Here is a 21,300-nt window from a genome sequence, read left to right on the forward strand (position 1 = left end):
GAGAGGCCTTTGTAAAAGAAAATGGGGGGGAAACACTTTCAAAGGATTTGAAAGGCAGAGTGGGGCGGGGGCGGGGGGTGCGGTGCGGGGCTGGGAGGTTTTTAAGCATCCCTGTAAAAAGCCCAAACTTGTTCTGGTAACATCAGTTCCTACAAACTCTGGTTTGAGTGACAGTTTTATTTTTCCTAAAGCTTTTCCAAAAGGATTTTCCAAGTACCAGGAATTTCAATGTGAAAGATAGTCATTGTCTTTTCTAATGAATTTAATTTGTGTTTTCAATAAAAAAAAATAATAATCATAATAAGAAGGATTCATTTCATGGGAAGAATTGTTAGTTTAAACTAGTAACATTCAATTATAGTAATTCAATAAAATGATAAAGCCAGACAGCAAACAAAATTCAGACCAAATTTGGTTTTCTACGTCATTTGTATTTTGTAATAAGGAAATCGTTCCTCTCCTTATCTGCCCAAGGTATACGCTCATACTCCAGTAGGAAAATCAAAGCCTGGGGAGCACCTGGGTGGCTCAGTGGTTGAGCATCTGCCTCCGGCTCAGGACGTGACCCCGGGGTCCCGGGATCGAGTCCCACATCAGGCTCCCTGCATGGAGCCTGCTTCTCCCTCTGCCTGTGTCTCTGCCTCTCTCTCTCTCTGTCTCTTGTGAATAAATTTTTTAAAAATTTCCCTAAGAAAAGGACAGACCACACGGCCCAGAGTGCGCCAGGCAACGAGTACCTGCTTGGACCAGCACCCCACTCCGCTGACCACTTCTTGAGCCTCTGAGGAAAACCAGGTGAGGGGGCCTTCCCAGCCCACTGGCTTCCCACCCAGGAATGTCCCAAGACACCCGCTGACACCTTCCCCAGGCAAGAAGACCTTGAAGAGGCAAGGCCCCAGTAGGTCGCTGAGAAGCTTCCAGAACCTGAATCCCACGGAGGCCACTGGCCTTTGCAGCCGGGCCTCCACGCTGGAGCCCGGGCCCGGGAGAGCCTGGCCTCACAGTTGCCACCCGCCACCGGTGCTGAGATCCCGCCCTTCCCCTCGCCAGCTCCTTTGCAGACAATTCAGCAAGTATTCAGAGCCTGGCAGGCCCAGCAACCACAGGCAGGCAGGCGCTGGCTCCCAGGAGGAACTGGTAGACGGGGCCTCCCCTGCACCCCCCCCCCCCCCCCCCACAGCAGCCAGGCCGCCTGCCACCTGGACGGAGCCCCCAAACCGTACCCCTCTCTTGTGCTGCTGTCCCCCCCGGGGCTATGAGGACACCCCATTCATCAGTGGGACGTCCGGAGACAGACTCCTAGCCCCTGCCCTCAATGCTCTGAGGGGCCTCAGAAGCTCCAGGGCTTTCCACCCAGAAGCCAGGATTTCGGACACTGAGACCCTATTCGTCAGGAAATCATGAGCCCGAAAGTGCAAGCACTTCCTCCAGGGGATCCCTGGGTCCCTTTCCATTTGGAGAAGGTGGCAAGTCTCCAGATCAGCAGAGGGAGCGGCTCTCACTCCGATCCCTGCTCGCCCACCCGAGCCAGCCACCCCCGCCACGCCCCGGAGAATGTTCTCCCTCGACCCGGGCGCGTGAGAACAACGTGGGGATGCGTGGGCCTCTCCAGTGCGGTGACTCGGCCTGTGTCACCGACAACCTGACCAACCCATCAACATCTCTGCCAGATGAAGCCCCCTGAGGCCCTCCCTCCTGTGTGGAGGGCCGCACGCGTTTGCAGGTACTAATCAGACACACAAACTCTGGGCCTGATTCAATCCAAAGTAAGTACAGAGCTGGGGGGGCGGGGGGGGGGGGGCTGCTTTTGATTCTTCTCGGCTCTTTGCAGATGCTCTTAACACCGGGCCTGTTTACACGTTCAAACGGACTCCCTCCGAGTTCCCTGAGCAGTTCCCTGAGGGGCAGCGGGGAGAGCGCCCAGAGTGTCCATCTAGCTGCCTTCTCTCCAACTGCAGACAAAAGTTCTAGAGTGAGGAGAGGGTACCTTCCTGCCCCGGCCTAGCTCCACCGTGCTGGAGCCCGGCTGACCAGGAACGGTCAAGAGAAAAGATTGGTTTTGTTTTTCTGATCTTTTTTAAAACCAAACCAAGATACTGCTTTTCAAAAATGAATCCTTAGCTCCTAGCTCAGGCTCCTGTTTCTGAAAGACCCATTCCTAAAAAAGGAATGACCTGAAACAGTTACTTCATCATATGTATTGGCGTTCACATCTTCAGTTTTCCCAGGAGGGTTTGGAGAGGGTTGTTTTTCTCATACGCCTGAAACACAGTTCTTTCTGGCTCATTTCACAGACTCGGACTTCCAGCTTAGGTAAGCCAGGTACTCAGCAGCATCAAGAACTGAATTCCTGGGCATCAGATTTAAGGGAAAATAGGCTGAAATGATTTGAGGGAGGCAAGGTATGTGCAAAAACATAAAAAGTCCTTTGTGCATAGAAAGGAATGGATACATGCCCCTTAAAAGTTCGTAAAATTAAAAATCAGCCTTTACCAAATTCAAGAAACCCCAAGAACACGGGGCCAGCACTTCTCAAAAATTAGAAATATAAGACCCTGTTTTATTATTCATGACCTGCTCTCTTACTAGTTCAGCCCTGATTTGGTGACCCTGACCAATTCTCTTTTGCAAACTCAACAATCAGAGTAAGTCACCTCTAAATTGTTATAAAATCATCCATAATTTTTCCAGCACAGAACAAAAAATAGCCAAGAATGCTGATCATAAATATGTTCATACATGATGGGAGGCAGAGAGTGAAATGAACAGGAGACAAGGGAGAAAAAAAGAAGAATCAAAAAATTAAAGGAAAAAAAAAGCTTTCCTTGGATTTAGAGAATATTCCATTTGGAACAACAACAGATTAATTTCCAGAGGGTAGTCACTGTTGGAAGAACAAATCCCTAAGCACAACTTTGCTTCAAGAAACGTCCAGGGGTAGAGAAAAGTGTCTCATTTTTCCCGTGCACGTGGCCACAGCAAACAGGCCCCTGCTCCCTGCCTACCAGGCATTCCCCGACCTGTGCTCAGTGCAGTCCTAAAATGCCACCGAAGCTATCAAAATTACAAATGCCTCCCCTTTGTCCCTAGCGTGGACGAGTTATTTTACAAATAAGCTCACACACATGCCAAATGGTGCCGTTCGACTGGAAACTCTCCGATGCTAAATAAATCATCATTCACCAGCGCAATGGAATACTATACAGCTGTGCAAACAGGCCCTGACACGGACTTGCTGCGATCTCGGCTCAGGGGGGCGGGAGAGGGGGTGTGAGGAAGGGGAAGCAAGGCCCAGGATGGCCTCTGTAGTGGGCTACCATGTGCACAAAGGGAGGAGAGAATCTTTTTTAAAGAGGGAAGGAGATGGAATTGCTTATTTATGCCCAGACCCTCTGGGAAGGCGACCACGATACTGAAGGACACGGATGGGAAGAAAACCTGTTACTCTATTTTCCTCTGTATCCTTAGAATGATGTAAGTGAATCTGTTACCCCGTCAAAATAAATAGGGTGATTTAAAAATGAAATCTGACAAAGCATATGTTTCATGTGACTGTTTGCATCAACAGGAGTGCAATGCCCGGAATCAAAGACTGTTTCCCTTTTGAGGCTGAGGGTTGGCCCCCATAATCCAGGAGTCCTCCTGCATCTAAAAGCCTTAGTGGGGTGGGGGTGGGGGGTGAAGGGGGGAAGCACACGATTCAGAAGGAAGGCCTGGTGGCTCGCCAGCAAATTTTTAGCAGTTCACTGGGGGCCGCCAACCAAGGCACCCAGGCTGCCTGCCGGGACGCCTAAGCCCCAACAGCTGCATAAACTTGCTGTGCCCCAGCCTGACCTATTTCGGAGACAGGTCAGACCAGTGCATGCAGGGATAAGAAAACAACCTTGCTTCTCTGCAGTGGCTGCACCAGCGAGCTGCTCCAGCGGGGACACGCGGGGCAGGGGCTCTCGGCACCCCCCTCAGCCCAAAGCCTCACAAGCCAGGCTACTTTGTTTTCAGCTCTCGCGTTGCACCCACATAACACACAAGTCCCGAGCTCTGGGAAATGGATGGGGGGGAATCAAATAGAAAGGTCCTTGAAATGTATCCTCCAGCTTAACGCACGTTCCTTGGGAACATTTCTTTAATATTTCTGAACTCATGTTTGAGAGGAGGGAAGGAGAATCATGCACAAAGAGGAATGTATACAATCTCACATGCGGTGCAGAGCTAAGAAGATATTTAAGAACAATGGAGTTAGAAGAGGGGGCAGAAGGAGAAATGGTGCAAAAGCGATTCTGTAAAACCAGGCACTGCCACAGAATTCCAGGAGTGGGGATGCATGCATGCATGAGACTCATTTTCAAAAAGCAACTAGTTGTCAGTCTCCGATGGAGCGAAAAGAACGTGTACCCCAAAAAAAAAATCAAAACAAAACAGAAACAAAGAAAGAAACGTTCAGTTTGGAGGACTCTGAAAAAGCCAAATTAATCTAAGCGAGAAAATCTGCAGAACTTGGAGAAAAAAAAAAAACAATTTAGAAATATCTTTTGACAACCCAGTGAATGGGTTTCGAATTTTGTTATTTTTCCTATCTAGTATGTCAACAAAATCTATTATGCTAAATAGTTGCTTACCAACTCAACTTTTTTGACTCAGTGAAAGTGGAGTGAGTGTGTGTGTGTGTGTGTGTGTGTGTATTGCTTCATTGTTGCTCCTAAGCCCCGAATTAAGCTTTTTATCTGCCTTTGGGCAGAGCCCATCTGCCAGCAGGCTGGTCACTTTCTGCATGTTCGGAGAATTTTTCTCCCCCAAGATTTTGAGTTTTCCTATGATACATGCGATTTGCACATAACTTGCATCTCCTCCTTCTCTTCTTATATCCCCCTGGATGTTGGTATGATGTGCCTGCCCCATCTTATAGACGTCAGAACTGAACTTTGAGGGGTCACACCTGAAATGTGCGTGGTCTCAATTGCTCTAAAGCTGCAAGAACAGGCCACTTTTTGCCTTGGGTCCTGGGCTCTTGCAGTGCAAGCAAAGGCAGGGAAAGGGATGTGGGGGTGTGTTTAAGTCAGAACAGACAAGAAACACTCAAATGCTTTAGTGAACCTCATCGGGAAAACGGCCAAGTAGGGATTCAGAAAGAAGGAACCTGTTGCTTTTCTTATAATAAAATGAATTGGACCAATTAATTTTCTTTAGTTCAGGTTAAGCTCAACCATGGTAATTGAGACACACACACACACACACACACACTCACCCCCACTGGCCAAGATTTTCTTAATCGTGATAATATATTTGAATATGGGGAGAATTTTAAAATATGTTTGAAAATAGACTCCATAAGTCTACCATTACTTAAAAATAAAATGCCTTTTTATAAAGATAGGCCCTATAAGGGAAATAAGGAAGATATCAGCATCTCCATACCATGCCCAGGTGGTTGTTTGGGTAAGTTATGCCTATATTGGCATTTGTATGTCTATGTACCTGTAAAATCACCAGTCTACAAATGTAGGCTATTAAAAATGCAAATTTGTATGTCACCATATAAGAATTCACTAGGAAAATCCGCAAGCAATTAAAAAATTAAACCAATTCCATGTTGCAACATAAATTGCACAGCACTTAACTTTCTTTTTGTAACTATTCTACCCTAACTTATTTATCATTTCCATCTAATGACATAAAAGCAGGGACATTTAATTCAGTGGTTATTTCCGGAAATATGCCTACCGGCCGATGTCAAAAATTCTAAAAATTTACACTTAAGCCTCCATAAAATGATACTGTTTGAACTCATGATAGATATGACCCCGGACATTTTTAATGCTAAAAATCAGTGGTATTTCCTCTCCCTCAGTTCCACGTTGGTCAGCCAAGAAGAGCCTCCCATCCTTGTCACAGAGCATTTTGAATGGATTCAAATGGATTCTATTTTTAAATGGAATCAATTGATTGGCTCCTAGAACTGAGATTTTGTTACTATACTGTTGTAGCTGCATTAAATCTGCCCAAAGAAAATTACATACAGTTGTGAAATTCCTTAATGGGTTGAAGGAGACAAATATCCAGCTATTCGGTTATTGCCTGTCATGAGTCCTAATTTGTTTTACTGAGGAAGATTGACTTCCCAATCACGGCAGTAAGGAGGGCACAAAAACTCAGACTACTTTGATCAAGTCGCTTCACCCCAAAGAGAAGACGTTCTTTGTTATTGTTGTTTGCTTAAAATCCTGCAGCAAACATCCAAATGCTACAAACTTTGCTGCATGCAATGTGCAAGGTAAAATTCTTTGTCAGGATTTTCCTTCCTAAGAGAAATGTGCATCAAATCAAATTCTAAATTTTACTTCACCCCTTATTAACATATGCTCTCTTCTTTAAAGAGAAGTGGCCACTTCCATAGCAGAAGTTGTTTGCTAGTTTTTTCTTAGTTCTTATCAAGAAGGAAAGAAAACAGACATTGAAGGTAAGAATTCATAAAACCTTTCCTCAAGCATTCTCAGCAACTATGTTCCATGGTTTTCATATCTCCTTTTGACAGTGGTGAAGTTTCTAACTCATCTCCCTTGAACAGATGTTCTGTAATGTTAATGGGCATTTTGATAATGGTGCATGTTCCTTACAGTTACAAACTGGAAATTGCATTTATTCTCGTTATTTGAGAGCATAATCCTAACACAGATCATTTGAGAGAAAGCTTTCTTAGGAGACAGATGTCCTGATTCCAGCAAAAAAGTTCAACGCTGCTGGGGCTCCGTGTTTGGCCCAACACTGCAAGACAGAGCTGACAGCTGAATGTGACATTCTCTACCAGAGACCAGCAGCAATGGGGCAAGAAAATCTTTCCCAACAGAGCAGAAGATGGTCCTCTGTTCCTACCTTGGTGTGCATCTTCCAAGAGAAGGGCAACTTCTGAAATTCCCTTTCATTTTCTGGGATCACAGTTTCTCAGATAAAGGCAGCCAGTTCTTTTTGTTGTTTGTTTGTTTTTACTATAATATCAAAATCGTGTTTATTTTCCCCAACTTTATTGAGATGGCATTGACATAAGCCAGGCCCTGAATCAGTAATTCTGCCTTGGTACTGACATCAGGTCCAATTTGGAGCTCAATCCTGCTGCCCTCCCCAGCAGTACATGGACACGTAGCCTGATACCCAAGGAGAAAAGTTACTTTAACTCCATACATGTACAAAATATACATGTACATGTGGAATATGCAACAAAGAACTCTCTAATGCTGCATCTGGACCCAGGACAGGGTAACCATAACAGATCCGAGCTGACTCACACTTCCAGCTTAATCCATTTCAGGCAGTTCTCTACACTCTAATGATTGGGACTCTATCAAAGAACATTTGAGCGTAGGTAAAATATTAATTAATTGGGAGATTATAATAAAATGCATTAGAAAATATCCACTGGAGGGTCTATACATCAAGACCTATCTTGTTCAAGAATGAACCAGAAAGAATAAAAACAAAATGAAATAAAGATAAATAGCCCCATGCACAATTATTTAGCTCCGCAATAGGCACAGAGAAGGGGATTCAGAAACACAGATCTAGGATGCACATTTGAATATCCAAAGCCTGGATCTGGCATAAATTTCACAACCTCACAGTGATTTGTTGGCATTTGCAAATTAAGCGCAGAGATGGTATTTCCAAAAAAGCCCTTGCAGGAATTTTAGCTCTCACGATAAAAGAAAAATCTATCCAAATATATTGAATTCTTGCTCTAGAAAAAGAAAGTCTAATAGTTCATCTAAAAATCATGAGCTGAAAAGTCATAAAATCATTCAGGGAAAGATTTTTCCTAGCCCTCAACAGCAGTACTGAATAATAATTGGGAGGCTGTGCTGTTACCTCAAATTCTGGTGACTCTAGAAAGTGTAATCCACTGGACAAATGAGCTTTTATTTTGTGCAACTGGATATAGTTTACTGCCAGCATAATTCATAGTGACGAACTTATAAATAAACTCTAACGATGTACAAACTATACACACAAATACGTATCTACTCCTACGTTGCGGGCGGGGGGAGGGGGTAAAAAATATACGTGAGACTCGTGTAACCATCTATAAACACACAAATATAGAAACACATGTAGAGAAATGCAGTCAGTATAACTCCCAGTTTCCCGTGTATTTAATTATTCCCCACCCAACTTTACATAAAAAAAAAAAATCTGACATCTTTCCTTTACATCATTGCAGCTTAGAAGACAACTTTGGTGAAAGTTCCACACTTAGAAATTTAGGGACAGGCGGATAGTAGCTTCCATGCCTCCAGCCACCCTTCAAAAATGAGAATCTATTTGATGATAAATTCACCATCTTAGCCTAAGCTCTAAACAAGAAATCACCATAGGATAATTAAAAACACCCCACGAATCTCTTCTCTACAAACCTACGACATGTAACTGGTTTGGGTTCCAATTTCTTAAAGAGAATTTGGTCAATCCTCCTTAGAGGTTTCAGAGGAAAAGGAGGATTTTCCAAGACAGATAAATTGAAATGATCCCTGCTTTGATCTCTGTGGTTCAGAATCCCTCACAATAGAAGATGGCCAGTGAGGGGCCGCGATCCCAGCCTTTTAATGCGTAACAATGCTATCAACAAACAGCTACTTAATCAATATTTGGCCAGAGCTGCTGAAAACTTCCTTTTCAGATTTTAATTCCTAGTTGTAAAACAACCCCAGAGCAGCCGGTGAGATAAGGCATTAAACTGACTGCTTAATTGTCTGTTAGTGTCGTGTTAGTTATATATGTACGTTCTTAATGGTTCTTTAATCTTTATTTACCCGCATAAATAAGTTACCTGTCTAGAACCCCAGAACGGACCCTTCCCTGTCCCCAGTCCCCAGGCTCACTCGTTGTGGCTGCTGCTGCTGCTGCTGCTGCGACTTTTAATTTTCGTTGGCAATTTACTTGCTAGGTACGACTTCAACTTTTAACCTCTCGGTTAGAAAGGATTTTTTTTTTTTTTTTTTTTGTCTTCCAAATATATTTATGCATGGATAGTGCGACTGGGTTCGGTGGCAACGCTCCTCCTCACCTGATTGATCTCGGCAAATCCCACTCCTGAACCGCGGCGCACTTGCTGGTTCCGCCTCACCGCCCCGGTGGGTTTTATTGCGAAGCCCTGGGGACTCTTAAATGACCCTTCAGTAATTATTACGCACTTGAAGCCCCGACGTCCCCCGTTCCGGTGCTATCAACAATCAAATCAAGCCCCAAAATAAACATACGATTTCAAGCATTAATTAGAAAATCTGCATGTTTTCAATAAGGCTAGAGAGTAAGCATACAGCAGCCAACCAAACAAGACCAACAAGTAAAAAAGAAAAACCCACAAGACCTGAATTCTGCTGGTTTTTTCTTTTCTCTCTTTCTCTTTCGTCTCTTCTATCGCGCCTCTATCGGTGCGGATGATCTGGGGGAGGGGAAGTGCTGGATGCCGGGCGGGATCGGGTGGGTAGTGAGAGGTGGGGGCTGAGGGCTTGTGGAGCTGTCTTTCTTTCGTTCTTGCGTTTCTTCTCCTTCCTTCTTCCTTCTTCCTCCTTTCTTTCTTTCTTTCTTTCTTTCTTTCTTTCTTTTTCTTTCTTTCTTTCTTTTTCTTTCTTTCATCATCCCAACAAGAAAATTGCTACTTTTACATCCCTGAAAAGAACGCAGCGTGGGGTTTTAATTTAATGCGAGTCCTGATATTTCCAGGACACTTTTAAATGGGTGCCAGTTCCCTGTTGGGCATCGTAAGGGCTTCAGAAAATATAAAATTCACTCAAGAGACTAGAGGCGACATCGGGGTCAGATTTGGCATCCTGGCAAAGGGACTTGGAGAGTGGGCTGTCCGCGTTAATAAGGGTTCCGAGGCCACAAACCTAAGAGCTTGTACCCCGCGATTCCGGGCTGCGGGAGAACGCCTCCCGGGCCTGCCCGGCCTCCCCGCGCCCCCACCCACCCCTGCACCCCGCCCTGCGCCTCCCCGCGCCCCCCGCGCCCCTGCGCCCCAACATCCTTCCCCGCTAAGTCGGCCTTCCGCTCCTCTCGCCTTCAGCAGCCCCGCTAATGATAAAGTGCTCTTTTCATGATTCCATTGGAAATGAAATAGTTCAAACTTTTCTGCGCTTCCAACTGCTTTCTCTCCTGTAAAGCCGACGGCGTCCCACTCATTGCGGAAAAGCTCACAAGTTTACAAACAACGGGACTGGAGCAAAACTTTTGTCACTTTTACTTTCTCAAAAAAAAAAAAAAAAAAAAGACCCGCTTTTCATAAATGTCAAATGGGAAGGGAGAGATAGGAACGGAGGGTGCGCCCCAATCCACCTACGCTGGGGGCCTCGCAGCCTCATCTCCGAAATGGTTGCAAACCTCCCACGCTCACTGGAGATTTCTAAAGGGGGGGAAGCCAAGTCCTATGAAAGTGTATCTCCAGCCCCAATCAAAACAGCAACTGGGCAATCTGGCCTCTCTCCCCCTGCGCTCCCGAGCTGCCACTTCAAAGCCGCGGCAACAAGTCAGTAATTGTAACGTTGCATCTAAATATTTAAGCGAGAGTCTTGCCGTCGCGTGTCCCATTTACAGTCCTCATCTGTCCTCTAATTCCATTACGGCACAAAGCAAAAATGTTTCCCAAAACTCACAAACAGGAAAAGCGTCACCCTGCTGGAGGAGGAGGGGAGAGAGGAGGAGGAGGAGGAGGAGGAGGAGGAGGAGGAGGAGGAGGAGGAGGAGGAGGAAGAGATGAAGGAGCAGTTTCTATTGATTAGTCACTGCTTTTGTGTTAAGGGCTTTCTTTAAAATAAGAAAAAAATGGGGGGAGGTTGCAGAAATTTCACTAATGTGAGCCTCAGGCAAGAGAGAAAAAAAAAAAGGAGAAGGGGGGGGGAGGCGGGCTGCGTCTAGATGAAAGTGAGAAGGACATAAAGGAGGCAATTGAGTCGGCTGCAGCCCGGCGAGCTAAGCTTCGAGCCGGCCGGAGCGCAGGGGAGGGGGCGGCGCGGCGCTTTGGCGCAGGGCGCAGGGGTGGGGGCCGACCCATTGTGGCGGCGCCCGCGGGCCCGCTCGGCCGCGCCGGGGGAGGAACAGAGGCGCCCATTGAGTGGCCGCCGCGGAGGCTGCGCCCGCAGCCCCCGATGCTGCGACCGGGGCTGGGCTCCTCCGACTGCGCCCGTTCCGATCTCGGTGCTGGCCCCGGAGGGCCGGGAGCAGGCAGGGGGGAGGCGGGGGGGGGGGTGCGGGGGTGCCGTCCCGGGCCTCCCAGCCTTCTCCTTCCGCGCGGGGGCGAAGGCGCCGGGAGCACGCCCCGGGAGGGGTGCGCGGCGTCCAGGGCGCGCCGGGGCGCGGGGCGCGGGGCGCGCGCGCAGCGAGTCTGCACCCCAGCAGCTCTCGGGTCGGGCGAGGGAAAGTGTCCAAGGGAGGAGAGGTCGCCCAGGAGAAGGCCGAGCACTGCACAGAAAGACCAGGGCAGTTCTGACCTCCAGGGCGCCTGCCTTCCTGTGTCCGAGTCTGGCACGTAGAAAGACGCCCCCCTCTCCACCCCCTCGCTGGAACCTCCAGAGAGCGCGGTCACCCTTGCTCCAGGCACCCCAAGATCCTTTCTCAGCCAGCCTCCTCTCCCTCCCGGCTCAGGTCGCTTTATCAACATTCATGTTCTATGTTACAAGCGGGACAGCCAGTGACTTTTGGTGCCCAAACAACAGAGGTAATGCTTGGAAGTTTCTGGACTTCCCATTGCTACACTTCACTCTCTCCCTTCGCGCTGCCCCTCTTGCCCTCCCGGGCTTCTCTGGAAAGGGAGCTAGGGCCGCTGAAGAGAGGGACCCCGCATCTTCTCTGACAACCCCAAATTAAATTAGGCTTCCGCCTCTGCGGAGTGTGTGTGTTTTGAACGGTACAGCCCCCGCTGGGGAGAATACTCTGATTTTAAAAATGGTAGCAATTGCCCTTGAATGGCAGCCGGCCCAGCTAGACGGCCCAAAAGACTAGAAACATTTTGTAGGTGAAATAGCCACTTTTTCCACGCTGGAGAGTCCATAAAACTTCCTGGCGCAGCAGCTATTGGAGCTCATTGAATAATTCATCCCTCATTGCAAGCCCATAATGTCTATTCTCGGCCCTTTGTGGAGCTGTTTTCTCTTCTTTTCTCCTTGAATTATAAAAAGGTTGCCTTCCTTTGTTCACATCAAGCTGCTGCGAGCTGGAGCTTTGTCTGGGCCGAGCTAAAGTGTGAGTTTCAATGGACTCTCCAGGCTTTGTCTCCCAAGTTCATCTCCAAGTGTAGATTGTGTAGAGAAGGCCTTCTTTGTAAAAGCTGGAAAAGTTGTACAAATGTTTGACCAGCTCATTTGGGGCGTTTTGTCTCCTGGGCCTCGGCTGCCTGTGCTTCGAGGGAGCGGCGGGTCTGCCGCCGGCGCCTCCAGCAACAAGTAGCAAAGCCTGCTTCCTGAGCCTCTCCGGGAGCTCTGGGCTTCTTGCCCCTCGGCCCACAGGGGCCCGTTGGGTTTGGGATTGGCTGGTTTCTCTCCTTCCTCCCTCCCCAGTACCTCTGTGCTGCCTCGAGGCCTGGAATATAGCTGGGGTGTCCTCTCAGAGACTGGAGCAGAAAAGCACCCCTCCCAAAGGAGGGGCTTACGCTAAGAATCCCGTGAGTCCCCTGCCTGTAAGGAAAGCAACCGCATCTGTCCCTCCTGCCCAACCTGTCGTGGTTTGGGGTGTCTTTTCCTGATTGCCCGCGTAAGCCAGAGCATCCAGGCTTCTGTCTATCCCTGAAATCAGCTGTTGGGGTTTCTCACATCTAAATCGAAGTGTCTCTTCAAGGTTCTGCCCAGATTTTGCCCTGGTTTGTAAAGCTGCTGCCCTGCGCCGGGGTTGGGCCCTGAGAGCAGGAAAGGGACCAGCCCCCCCCCCCCCCGCCCCCCCCCCCCGGGCGGTCCTACTCCAGAGGCCACGTGCTGAGGGCTGGGACCCAGCTGGCCGCAGGGAGTGTCCGAGCCCACCTGGACTGCCGCCTACCCTTCCAGGTCAAGTCAAAGCTCAACTCAACCCACCAGAGTCCTGCCCGGCCCAGAAGCGGCAACTCCAGCGGCAGCCGGGACGCCAGGCGCCTCCGGCCCTCTGCCACTTTGTGGAGGCGCAGCCATCCCGGGGCCGAAAGTGCTGAGCAGGGAACTGCTGCAAGGACCCCTCTCCTGTTCAGCTTCTACTTGGTTCACTTTCCTTTTTGGGGGGGAGGGGAGGAAACCTTTAGATTCCCAGGACCCTCTGCTGCAGGTATACGGGAAGTAGGCTGTACTGATGGCTCCTGAGCAGAGCCTTTCTCTTTGGCGATGACAGGTCGCAGGCGGCCAGGAGCAGGTGGCCTGCACCTTAGGTGGAGGCAGTGTGCCAACACCAGGGGCGCAAGAATCCACATCTTGGGCGGGTTATACTCCCTGACACACACAGACATCGAGCCCTAATCATTTGAAAACCAATGTAAGGACCAGCTTACATATACGTATCTATGATGTATTATGTATGTACTCCTAAGGCGGCTGGCACGCCCCCAAAGACTTGCGAGTCCATGTCTCCTCTCCCCTCCTCCAAGGATGGGAAACCCCCTGGGGATCTGGACCTTTCCTGAGAGCGCAAAGGTCCTGCGGCCTCCGGAGGCTCACCCGCCGTCCCCTGGCCCCCAAGCCCGCCCCAGCCGCCGCCGAGGGCAAGAGGGTAGCCCCGCACCAAACCGCAGTTCTGGGTCCTAGACCCCGGAGGGGAGAGCGGTGCAGAAGAAAGACTTAGCACGCAGGAAGAGAAAGAAAGGAGCTCTTTTGTGTTCGGTCCGGGGGCGCCTGCGGCCTCCCCCGGGTGCGGTGGATGCGGGCGAGCAGGCCCGTGACCCGGGCGCCCCGACGTGAGAGCGCGCAGGGCCCTGGCTCGCCCGCCCCGGCCGCCGCTTACCTCGCTCGCTCAGGATGCCGTCGATGCTGTGTTTGGCCTTCTTCTCGCTCTCCTCCGCCTCCTTCCTCTCCAGGTCGGCCTCCTCCTCTTCGCCTTTCCCGAATTTACTCCTCAGGATGCGGCTGATGGAGCTCACTGGAGGTGGGAGGAGGGGGGAGCGCGCAGCCTGAGCCTCCCGCCCCGAGCGCCCAGCGGGGCCCGGGCCCGCCCCGCACCTCGCGCCTGCAGCCTGGGGCTCCTGGTCCTTCCACCGCGCTCACCCCGGCTCCAGCCCCCCGCCCCCGCCAGCTCCCGGGGGACCGAGCCCGCACCTCCGAGGTAGAGCTGGGAGCCGCCGCCTCGGTCCCTCGCGTCCCGGCGGGAAGCATCTCCCCTTTCCGCCCCACAGCCCGGGCGCCAAGTCTCCAGGCGAAGAGAATTGCCCGCCAGCCCACCCGGAGCCCCTACCACCGCCTGGGGATTGGGCCTCCGCGGTTCGCGCCAAGGGAGGAAGAACCGCAGCGGACCCATCCCTTGCAATTCAACTTTTTTTTTTTTTTCCGGGCTCTATATAGGGTTTAAATTTCAACTGCAGAATCGTTTCCTATTGTAAAAAAAAAAAAAAAAATCAAAAGAAAATGCACTCTCCCCCATTTATTTTTTCCAGATCCCAGTCTGGTAAACAAATCCATACTCTGAAATATCTCGTTCTCGCAGGGGGGAAAGGGAGTTTCCTTTTAATTAAAAACAAACTCTCCCGCGCGCCCCCGCCTCGCCCCTGCGCCCGCTGCCGGGGCGCCGGAGGGTCCCTGCGACTCTCGGAAGAAGCGGCCGCAGCGAGGCCTCCCCTCCCCGGCTGCCCGGCGAAGCCTGGGCTGGCGCAGCCCCATCTCCCTTCGGTTGGGGTTACCCAAACATTTGTTTCTCTTTAAAAGGGAGCATCAATATTAATAAACGCTTGGCCTCCGCCTCGCGTTTCCTGCCTTTGCCTCCTCGACAGAAATCCTCTTCGGGGAGCCCTTGGCGGTCTCAACCCCGGGCCCAGCAGCTCAGCCCCTCTCCTGAAACACCGAGACCGCGGCTGGCTCGGGAGTGTTTCAGGGCCCTTGGAGCGGCTGCCTCCAGATCGCCCAGATGGATCTTTGGGGTGATTATGACTCGGATGGCCCCCCTGCGTGCGCCCCGAGGAGGGGGGGACAGCGACTGGCCTCCGCGCCTCCAACACGTTAATGGGCCTGGTACCTGAGGGCACAGTGTTTCGATCACAGACAGCGTCCTTAAGTAATTTGTCTCGAATTTCCCAGCTGAACATGCCCGGGTTCTCTCTTTTGTATTCCTCAATTTTCTTCTCCACGTCAGGCGTTGTCACCTGCTTTAAAAGAACAGGCAGGCAGGCGTTGGTACCCAGTACTCAGGGCCAAATGTGGAGGCCCTATGGCCTCCAAGCCCTGTGAGATGCACCGTCCTGCACCCCCTGGGGAAGTCCCCCTTGTTAGCAAAAGGACCCCAGCTCCGTGAGGCAGTTCAGTTTCAGGAAGGGGTAGAAGAGAGATGGCCCCACCTCTGGAGACCCTCTTCCCCCCTAGGCAAGCTTGGACAATCAGGATACATTAACAAGACTTATAATATCTTGTGGGGGTGGGGGTGGGGGAGGTGCTTTCTGATCCCTGAAAATAAGGAAAGTCAACTCGTTACACAGAAACAACGGGAAAATGAAACTAAAAAGGGGGAATGTTTGAAAGAGAAGAGAAAAAAAAATCAGGTTAGATCTGTAACTTGTATCTCTCCCCCAAAAAGCACAACGTTGGAGCTAAATTGAAGAGCAGAATGAAATGCAAAAGCTGATGGTATAGGTTTAAAAAAATTAATCAGAGTATAACAAATATGGATAATTTGAGAGACTGGTTCTTTTTTTTTTTTTTTTTCTTTCTTTCTTTCAATGAAAGTAATTTCCAGAGACTCTTGGAGAAGGTGCAAAAGGAGCTGAGGGTGGGGGGTGGAGCAGGGTGTTTGGAAGTCTTCAGTTTACCAGAACCTTCTTTCTGATTTTGCCCTGTGGCAACTAGAAAATTATATTGGATTTTCCCCACATCCAGAAGAAAAGGCAGACCCTATGTAATCCCCTCCCACTGAGCCTTAGCCAGTGTGACTCTTTCATTTTTTAAAAAGGAACCAAAATAATTTGAAGATAGTACCAAACTGCTTTTTAAATGCCAGGTCAGCTGTTCATCACAAAGAAAACAAATCACCCTAGCTTTTAACTCCCTGAAGACAATTCGGACTGAAGGGGGTTGGGGACAGAAGGTGGGAGAGAAACCATTAGAAAACCAAAAGTGGCTCCTTAAAGGAGGTTTGGCGAGGGCGAGTGAAGTGGGTGGGAGCTGGGAAAACTCTTGCGGAAGAAACCAGCAACAGGTGGGCACATGCAGCTGCATGCTTAGGTGTCTGCCTATTAAAATGATTTCATGAGTATTCTAGGGTTCTAGAACAGTTTTTAAAATGCTATATTTCCTTTGCAAGAAGGCTGGAGTCTTCCCTTAGCGTTTAGCCCAGGCGGCAAGCGAGTCCTCCCACCTCCACCATACACACACACCCCACACACCCCTTCTCAGTCCTGAAAAATAACTCCTTGGAAAACCCCCCAAGACAGTCCCTGCCCCCTGCCCCATCTTCCCTGAGCCGGAGACCACAGGGCCGGAGGCCTATAGGGCCAGACCCGTGCGCTCACCTTGGGCTTGCTGCCGCCGATGGCACCGGGGCGGATGGAGCCCGTCTCCTGGTACCTGCACAGGATCTTAGAGACGCAGCCGTGGGACACCCGCAACTGGCGGGAGATGACACAGGGCCGGATTCCGTGGTGGGCCATCTCCACTATCTTGTGGCGGATGTGGTTGGGTAGCGGCCTGCCGTTGATAAACACCCCTCCGAGCTGATTGACTCGGCCCTGGCCGAGGGGAGTGGACACTGGGAGCAGAAGGCGAAAGGAGAGGCAGAGGAAAGTCATCGCGAGAGAACAGAGAGCCCCGGAAAGATGAGCCCCCCTAACTTCACACTCTGCTGGACAATCGGCCCGCTGCAGCCCCAGCGCTGCAACTGTGCGGCCTCCGGCTGCCCGCCCCAGACCCTGTTCCAACCACATCTGTTCAAGTTATTAAGCAATTCGGGAGCACTTAACTTGCCCCAGAGAAACTGCCTTCCTTTTGGGCCCACTGAGAGTGGCAATGTTGGAAGGGGGGAGACCCTGAGGCCAGAATCTTGAGGTTTGCTCAAGAAACAGTGCCCTGGCCGAGAGAAAAGTCTACCCAGACGCTGGCCTTCTGGAACTCCGCTCACACCAAACCCTGTTCAACTGGATCTGCTCCCTCTCTGAGGAGCTTGGGGGAGCTGACAGTCCTTGGGGTTTCTGGCTAAGAGTGCAGCAGCCAAAGGTCAAAGAGGGTCCGGAAAAGAGTCTCCGGTGGCAGCGTGTCACCTGTTACACCTTGGGACAGAGATGACAGCAAGGTCTGCGCACAGACCCTTCCCCTCTAGTCACCTTCAGGGTATGACATTCTACTCTAGACCCTGCCTGAAGGCCGGCCCCGCCGGATCAGCATCCCGCTCGGTTGCTCCAACCTCACAAACTATCCAGAAGGGCTCGGACTTGTAAGTCTTCCTGCCTTAGGAGTCCCTTCTGGGTGTAGGAAAGGCAGTTAACCCAAAAGTGTTATGGAAACTTCCAGATGCCACTAGAGATGAATGGAACTCTAATTAATGAATCAATTAATACTAAAGATTCCAAGCACGGTGCCCCGCACGCACGCACGGCTGCCTGCCCCTACACTTTGCACCGGCAAGAAACTCCTTACGGAGCTAACAAAAGCTTAGCAAATATGGACGCAGCTGGACGATTTTGAGACGCCTTGGGAGGCGGAGAGAATGCGGAGAAGTTGCTTTGGGGGGGGGGGCAGAAGGCGGTTGACCCCCTCCCCAGCGCGGCATTTCCAAAACTGCAAAGGAAAGCGGCGGCCTGCAGCAGGCCCGGCCGCCGAGCTCCGCCAGGGTTTGCAGAAAGCACTGCGCTCGCTGCGTGCAAGGGGGAGTCGAGTGGGGATCTCGGCCCGACCGTTCCCTCCGGGGCTGGGCTCCCAGGGCCTGCGGGGAAGCCGGGGGAGCCCCCGGGGGTGGGTGGGTGGGGTGGGGTGGGGGCCCGGCTCCCGGCTCCCGGCTCCGGCTCCCCGGCTGGGCGCGCGCAGGCCCTCCCTTACCTTCCAGGGGGAAGCCGCTGCGCGGGTAGTTCTGCCCCGGGCCCGGCCGCATCATCCTGGGCACGGCTCCGGCCAGCGTGGTCATCCTGGGGCGGCTGCGCTCGGGAATTGTATCCAGGTGAAGGCGAAGCCGAGGGGCAAGCGCGGCGCTGGCGACCCCCGGGGACTCCGCGCCCCAGGGAGGCCGAGGACAGCGGCGGGGACGCGGGCGGGGACGGCCGCCACTAGCCCGGAGGCGGAGGCGCGCGGGGGGCGCGGGGGGCGCGGGAGGCGCGCGGGCGGGGGCCCCGGAGGCCAGGACCGCCAGCCCGGGCGCAGGGGCCGGGTCGGGGCGCGTGTGCGCGGGCGGCCCCGGGGCTGGGGCTGGGGCTGGGGCTGGGGCGCGGGGCGCGGGGCGCGGGGAGCCGGGGGCGGGGCGCGCGCGGCCGGCCCGAGTCTCCTCCCGTCGTGACACCGAGTGCGAGTGCGGGGATCCGGGCTCGGGAGCATTTATTAGTCCTTTCACCCAAAGCTTGGTCAGGAGCCCTGAGCTGCGATTGGCCGACGGGGAGACCGTCCCGGGTGGCGGAGACACGCGCTGATTGGGCGACAGCGGCCACTTTCTCTTCCCATCCCCGGCGATGCCAGGGCCTCGGCCGGCCCGGAGAGCGACCCACGCTGCGCCCCTTCCCCGGAGGAGAAGGCAGGCCCGTGGAGACCGGCAGAGGCGGCCCGAGGGGGACGGCAGCCGCGCCAGAAGGCTCCCTACTTCTCCCCCTCACCCCACGGGCGCCTCTCTCGCCCCGACTTTCTCTTTCTTTGTCTCTGCCTGTCTCTGTGTATCTCTGTGGCCTTGACTCTATCCTTCTCACCCCACGTCCTTATCTATGTCTCTATTTTTCACCTGTGACTTCTCTCTCTCTGCTTTTGCTTGGTTGACTGCCACTGGAGGGGGTGCCATTCAGTAGGAAGGCATGGGGACCCCCCCCACGTGTGTAGCCTTCCTGCCCCTGGTCCTGCCCCTTGGGCCTAGGTTCATTAGAGGGGTCCTCCTGGTGGGGTTCCTCCCAGGAGGAGACCAGGGTGTGCTGATAAGGTCTTTTGTCCGCTCAGCCTGGAAAGCCCGAGTGGTGTGAAGCTTAGGCAGCCTTGGGGAGGCCCCAGGATTCACTAGTTGAAGTCTGGGGAGGGGAGGGAGAAGAAAACTGTCTCTTCTTGACGGAAAAATCCACTCTGGGAAGCCCCAACTCTAAACCTCGAGGTATAGATCCCCAATGTGGCGTGTGTCTATATGTTAAAGTTTTGCCCGGCTGCAGCGTTTGTTCTCAGGAATTTATTATGGTATTCAGACTAAACTGCTGGAAAAATAAAAGGAGCGAAGTCTTGGCTAGGAGCTGAAGTGTCCCCAGCAGGATATGACGCCAGGAGTGTTGTAAAGACTGTCTGTCCTTAGAGAAGGTACCATTGTGCATAGCCTTTTATTTATAACTTGGTAAGTGCCAGCGAACTCGCCTCCTTTACACCCCCGAGTGCCAGCCCCGCGCTCTGCACTGCGCTTTATGCGCTCGAGTCTATTCAGGGACTGTCACTCTGGGGCTGCGAGGTATTCAGGGCCTTAATCAATCAAAAGGATGAGAATCGGGCAGGTTTTTCCCTTTGAAATAAAGGAAACAATGACTTCTGGGCTTCAAGTTCCCCCTTTTCCTTTTACAATTTTTGAATTTTTCCTGGGCCAGAGTTCTCCACCACCCCCCTCTCTCAGTTTCCCATCCCCCAACTCCTTTTGACAGTTTCTACGTGAACTCGGCCCCCAACCCCACTTCCCCACCCCCTAATTAAGGCAAACACCGAAGGGAAGATGGGGGGGCGGGTGGAGGGGAGCGTATAGCTGCTCGACCCTCTGGGAGTTGGCCCTTTAAAAATCCACTCGCAAGTGGGAAAAGCAGGCAGCTTTCAGCTGGGCTTCAACATTAAAAGGTTGGCCTGACCTCCAGAGCAGCCGGGCCGGGGCTCTGGAAACACGGAAAAAGTCTGGAGGTGTCCTCACCCACCCAAGGGGGGAGGGCCCACGTGCATTCATAGTACAAAAGGAGAGACGCTCCTTAGAACGAAGCCCTACTTAACCCGATTTTATATAAAATGATTCAATTTGTCAAAGGGAAAACTTTCTCATTTTCTTTCCGCAAACTTGGTGGTCACCAAAGCCTGTGTCTGGGTTTCCTAAGCCCCTTCTCCGGGATTGCCTCTCGGAGCCAGGATTTTTTCAAGTTTTCCGTCTTGAGAAGGTTGAGTGGAGCAGACAGGGAATTTTCTAGGGTTAGAGGTAGTTGGGAGGAGAGGTACCCAGGGTGTATTTTAAGAGGGCAAATGCAGCCTCAACTCGCCCGCGGAAAGAGCCCAGGAATATCCAGGACTGAGTCTCATTTGTTTCTGAGCCCAGGGCTCGGTCTCCAAACCCTGCGGGCGGTGTTCACTCTCCCCGGAGAGCCGGGGATTCGTGACCGCTTGCTGCAGACTCGCTCCCCGTTCCCCGCGTGGCGCGTCCAGCCCCCGTGCTCCGCAGGGCTGGGGAGATCCTGAGATGGAAGGGCTGCGGCTTGAACTGGATCTGGATTACCCATGGGGCCATCCACAGACCGACCACCGCTTGCTCTAAAAATGTACAAATAGAGACCCCAAGGGTGTGTGTGTGTGTGTGTGTGTGTGTGTGTGTGTGTATGCGTGTTGGGGGCCTGCGGCTCCAGGATCTGTCCTTCTCAGCCTCTACCGGGCCAGAGGGCTCTGAGGTTCTTCTGTAGCCAGAGATCAGCTCTGCCCCTCTCCAGCCGGGCGGCGGTCAGGGGACCTCAGAGACCCGGGGCAGGGTGACAGGGCACCCTCGGTCTCAGGGCAACTGGGCCAGGAGGGCTGCCGGGGTACTTAGGATCCAAAGACCTCGGGAGTCCAAGTTCCTGCACTTGGTATTCCTGAAGTCCGACCGGGAAAGGCCAGACGTTGGCTGAGGTTCTGGGGCCTCCGAGCCCACTCACAGCTGAACCAGGCCCAGAGCCCGAGGCTGGACAAAGTCGAAAGCAACAGGTCGCACGGGGGGGAGCGGGGTGGTTCCCGGTTGTCAGGATTACTTTTGCAAAGAATGAACCCCGGCCCTACACTTCAGCCA

At 52.0% G+C, this 21,300-nt stretch overlaps 1 protein-coding gene across 3 annotated transcripts in view; it reads right to left on the reverse strand.

The window, feature by feature from the left end:
* Positions 1-18,324, reverse strand: part of PAX3 (paired box 3) — a 98,743-nt gene extending 80,419 nt beyond the window's left edge. The window contains exons 1-4 of one of the 3 annotated variants that reach the window (XM_038585118.1): positions 18,162-18,324; positions 16,643-16,878; positions 15,157-15,286; positions 13,936-14,070 (exon numbers count right to left, since the gene is read on the reverse strand). In XM_038585118.1, coding sequence (XP_038441046.1) covers positions 13,936-14,070; positions 15,157-15,286; positions 16,643-16,878; positions 18,162-18,246 — 586 coding nt within the window. In that variant the 5' untranslated portion in view covers positions 18,247-18,324. The remainder of the gene's footprint in view (positions 1-13,935; positions 14,071-15,156; positions 15,287-16,642; positions 16,879-18,161) is intronic. The other 2 variants (XM_038585117.1, XM_038585116.1) reach the window with 2 other exon arrangements.
* Positions 18,325-21,300: the final 2,976 nt, after the last annotated feature.

The sequence above is a fragment of the Canis lupus genome, chromosome 37 (genome assembly GCF_011100685.1).
Source record: "Canis lupus familiaris isolate Mischka breed German Shepherd chromosome 37, alternate assembly UU_Cfam_GSD_1.0, whole genome shotgun sequence".
Classification (NCBI taxonomy): Eukaryota; Metazoa; Chordata; class Mammalia; order Carnivora; family Canidae; genus Canis; species Canis lupus.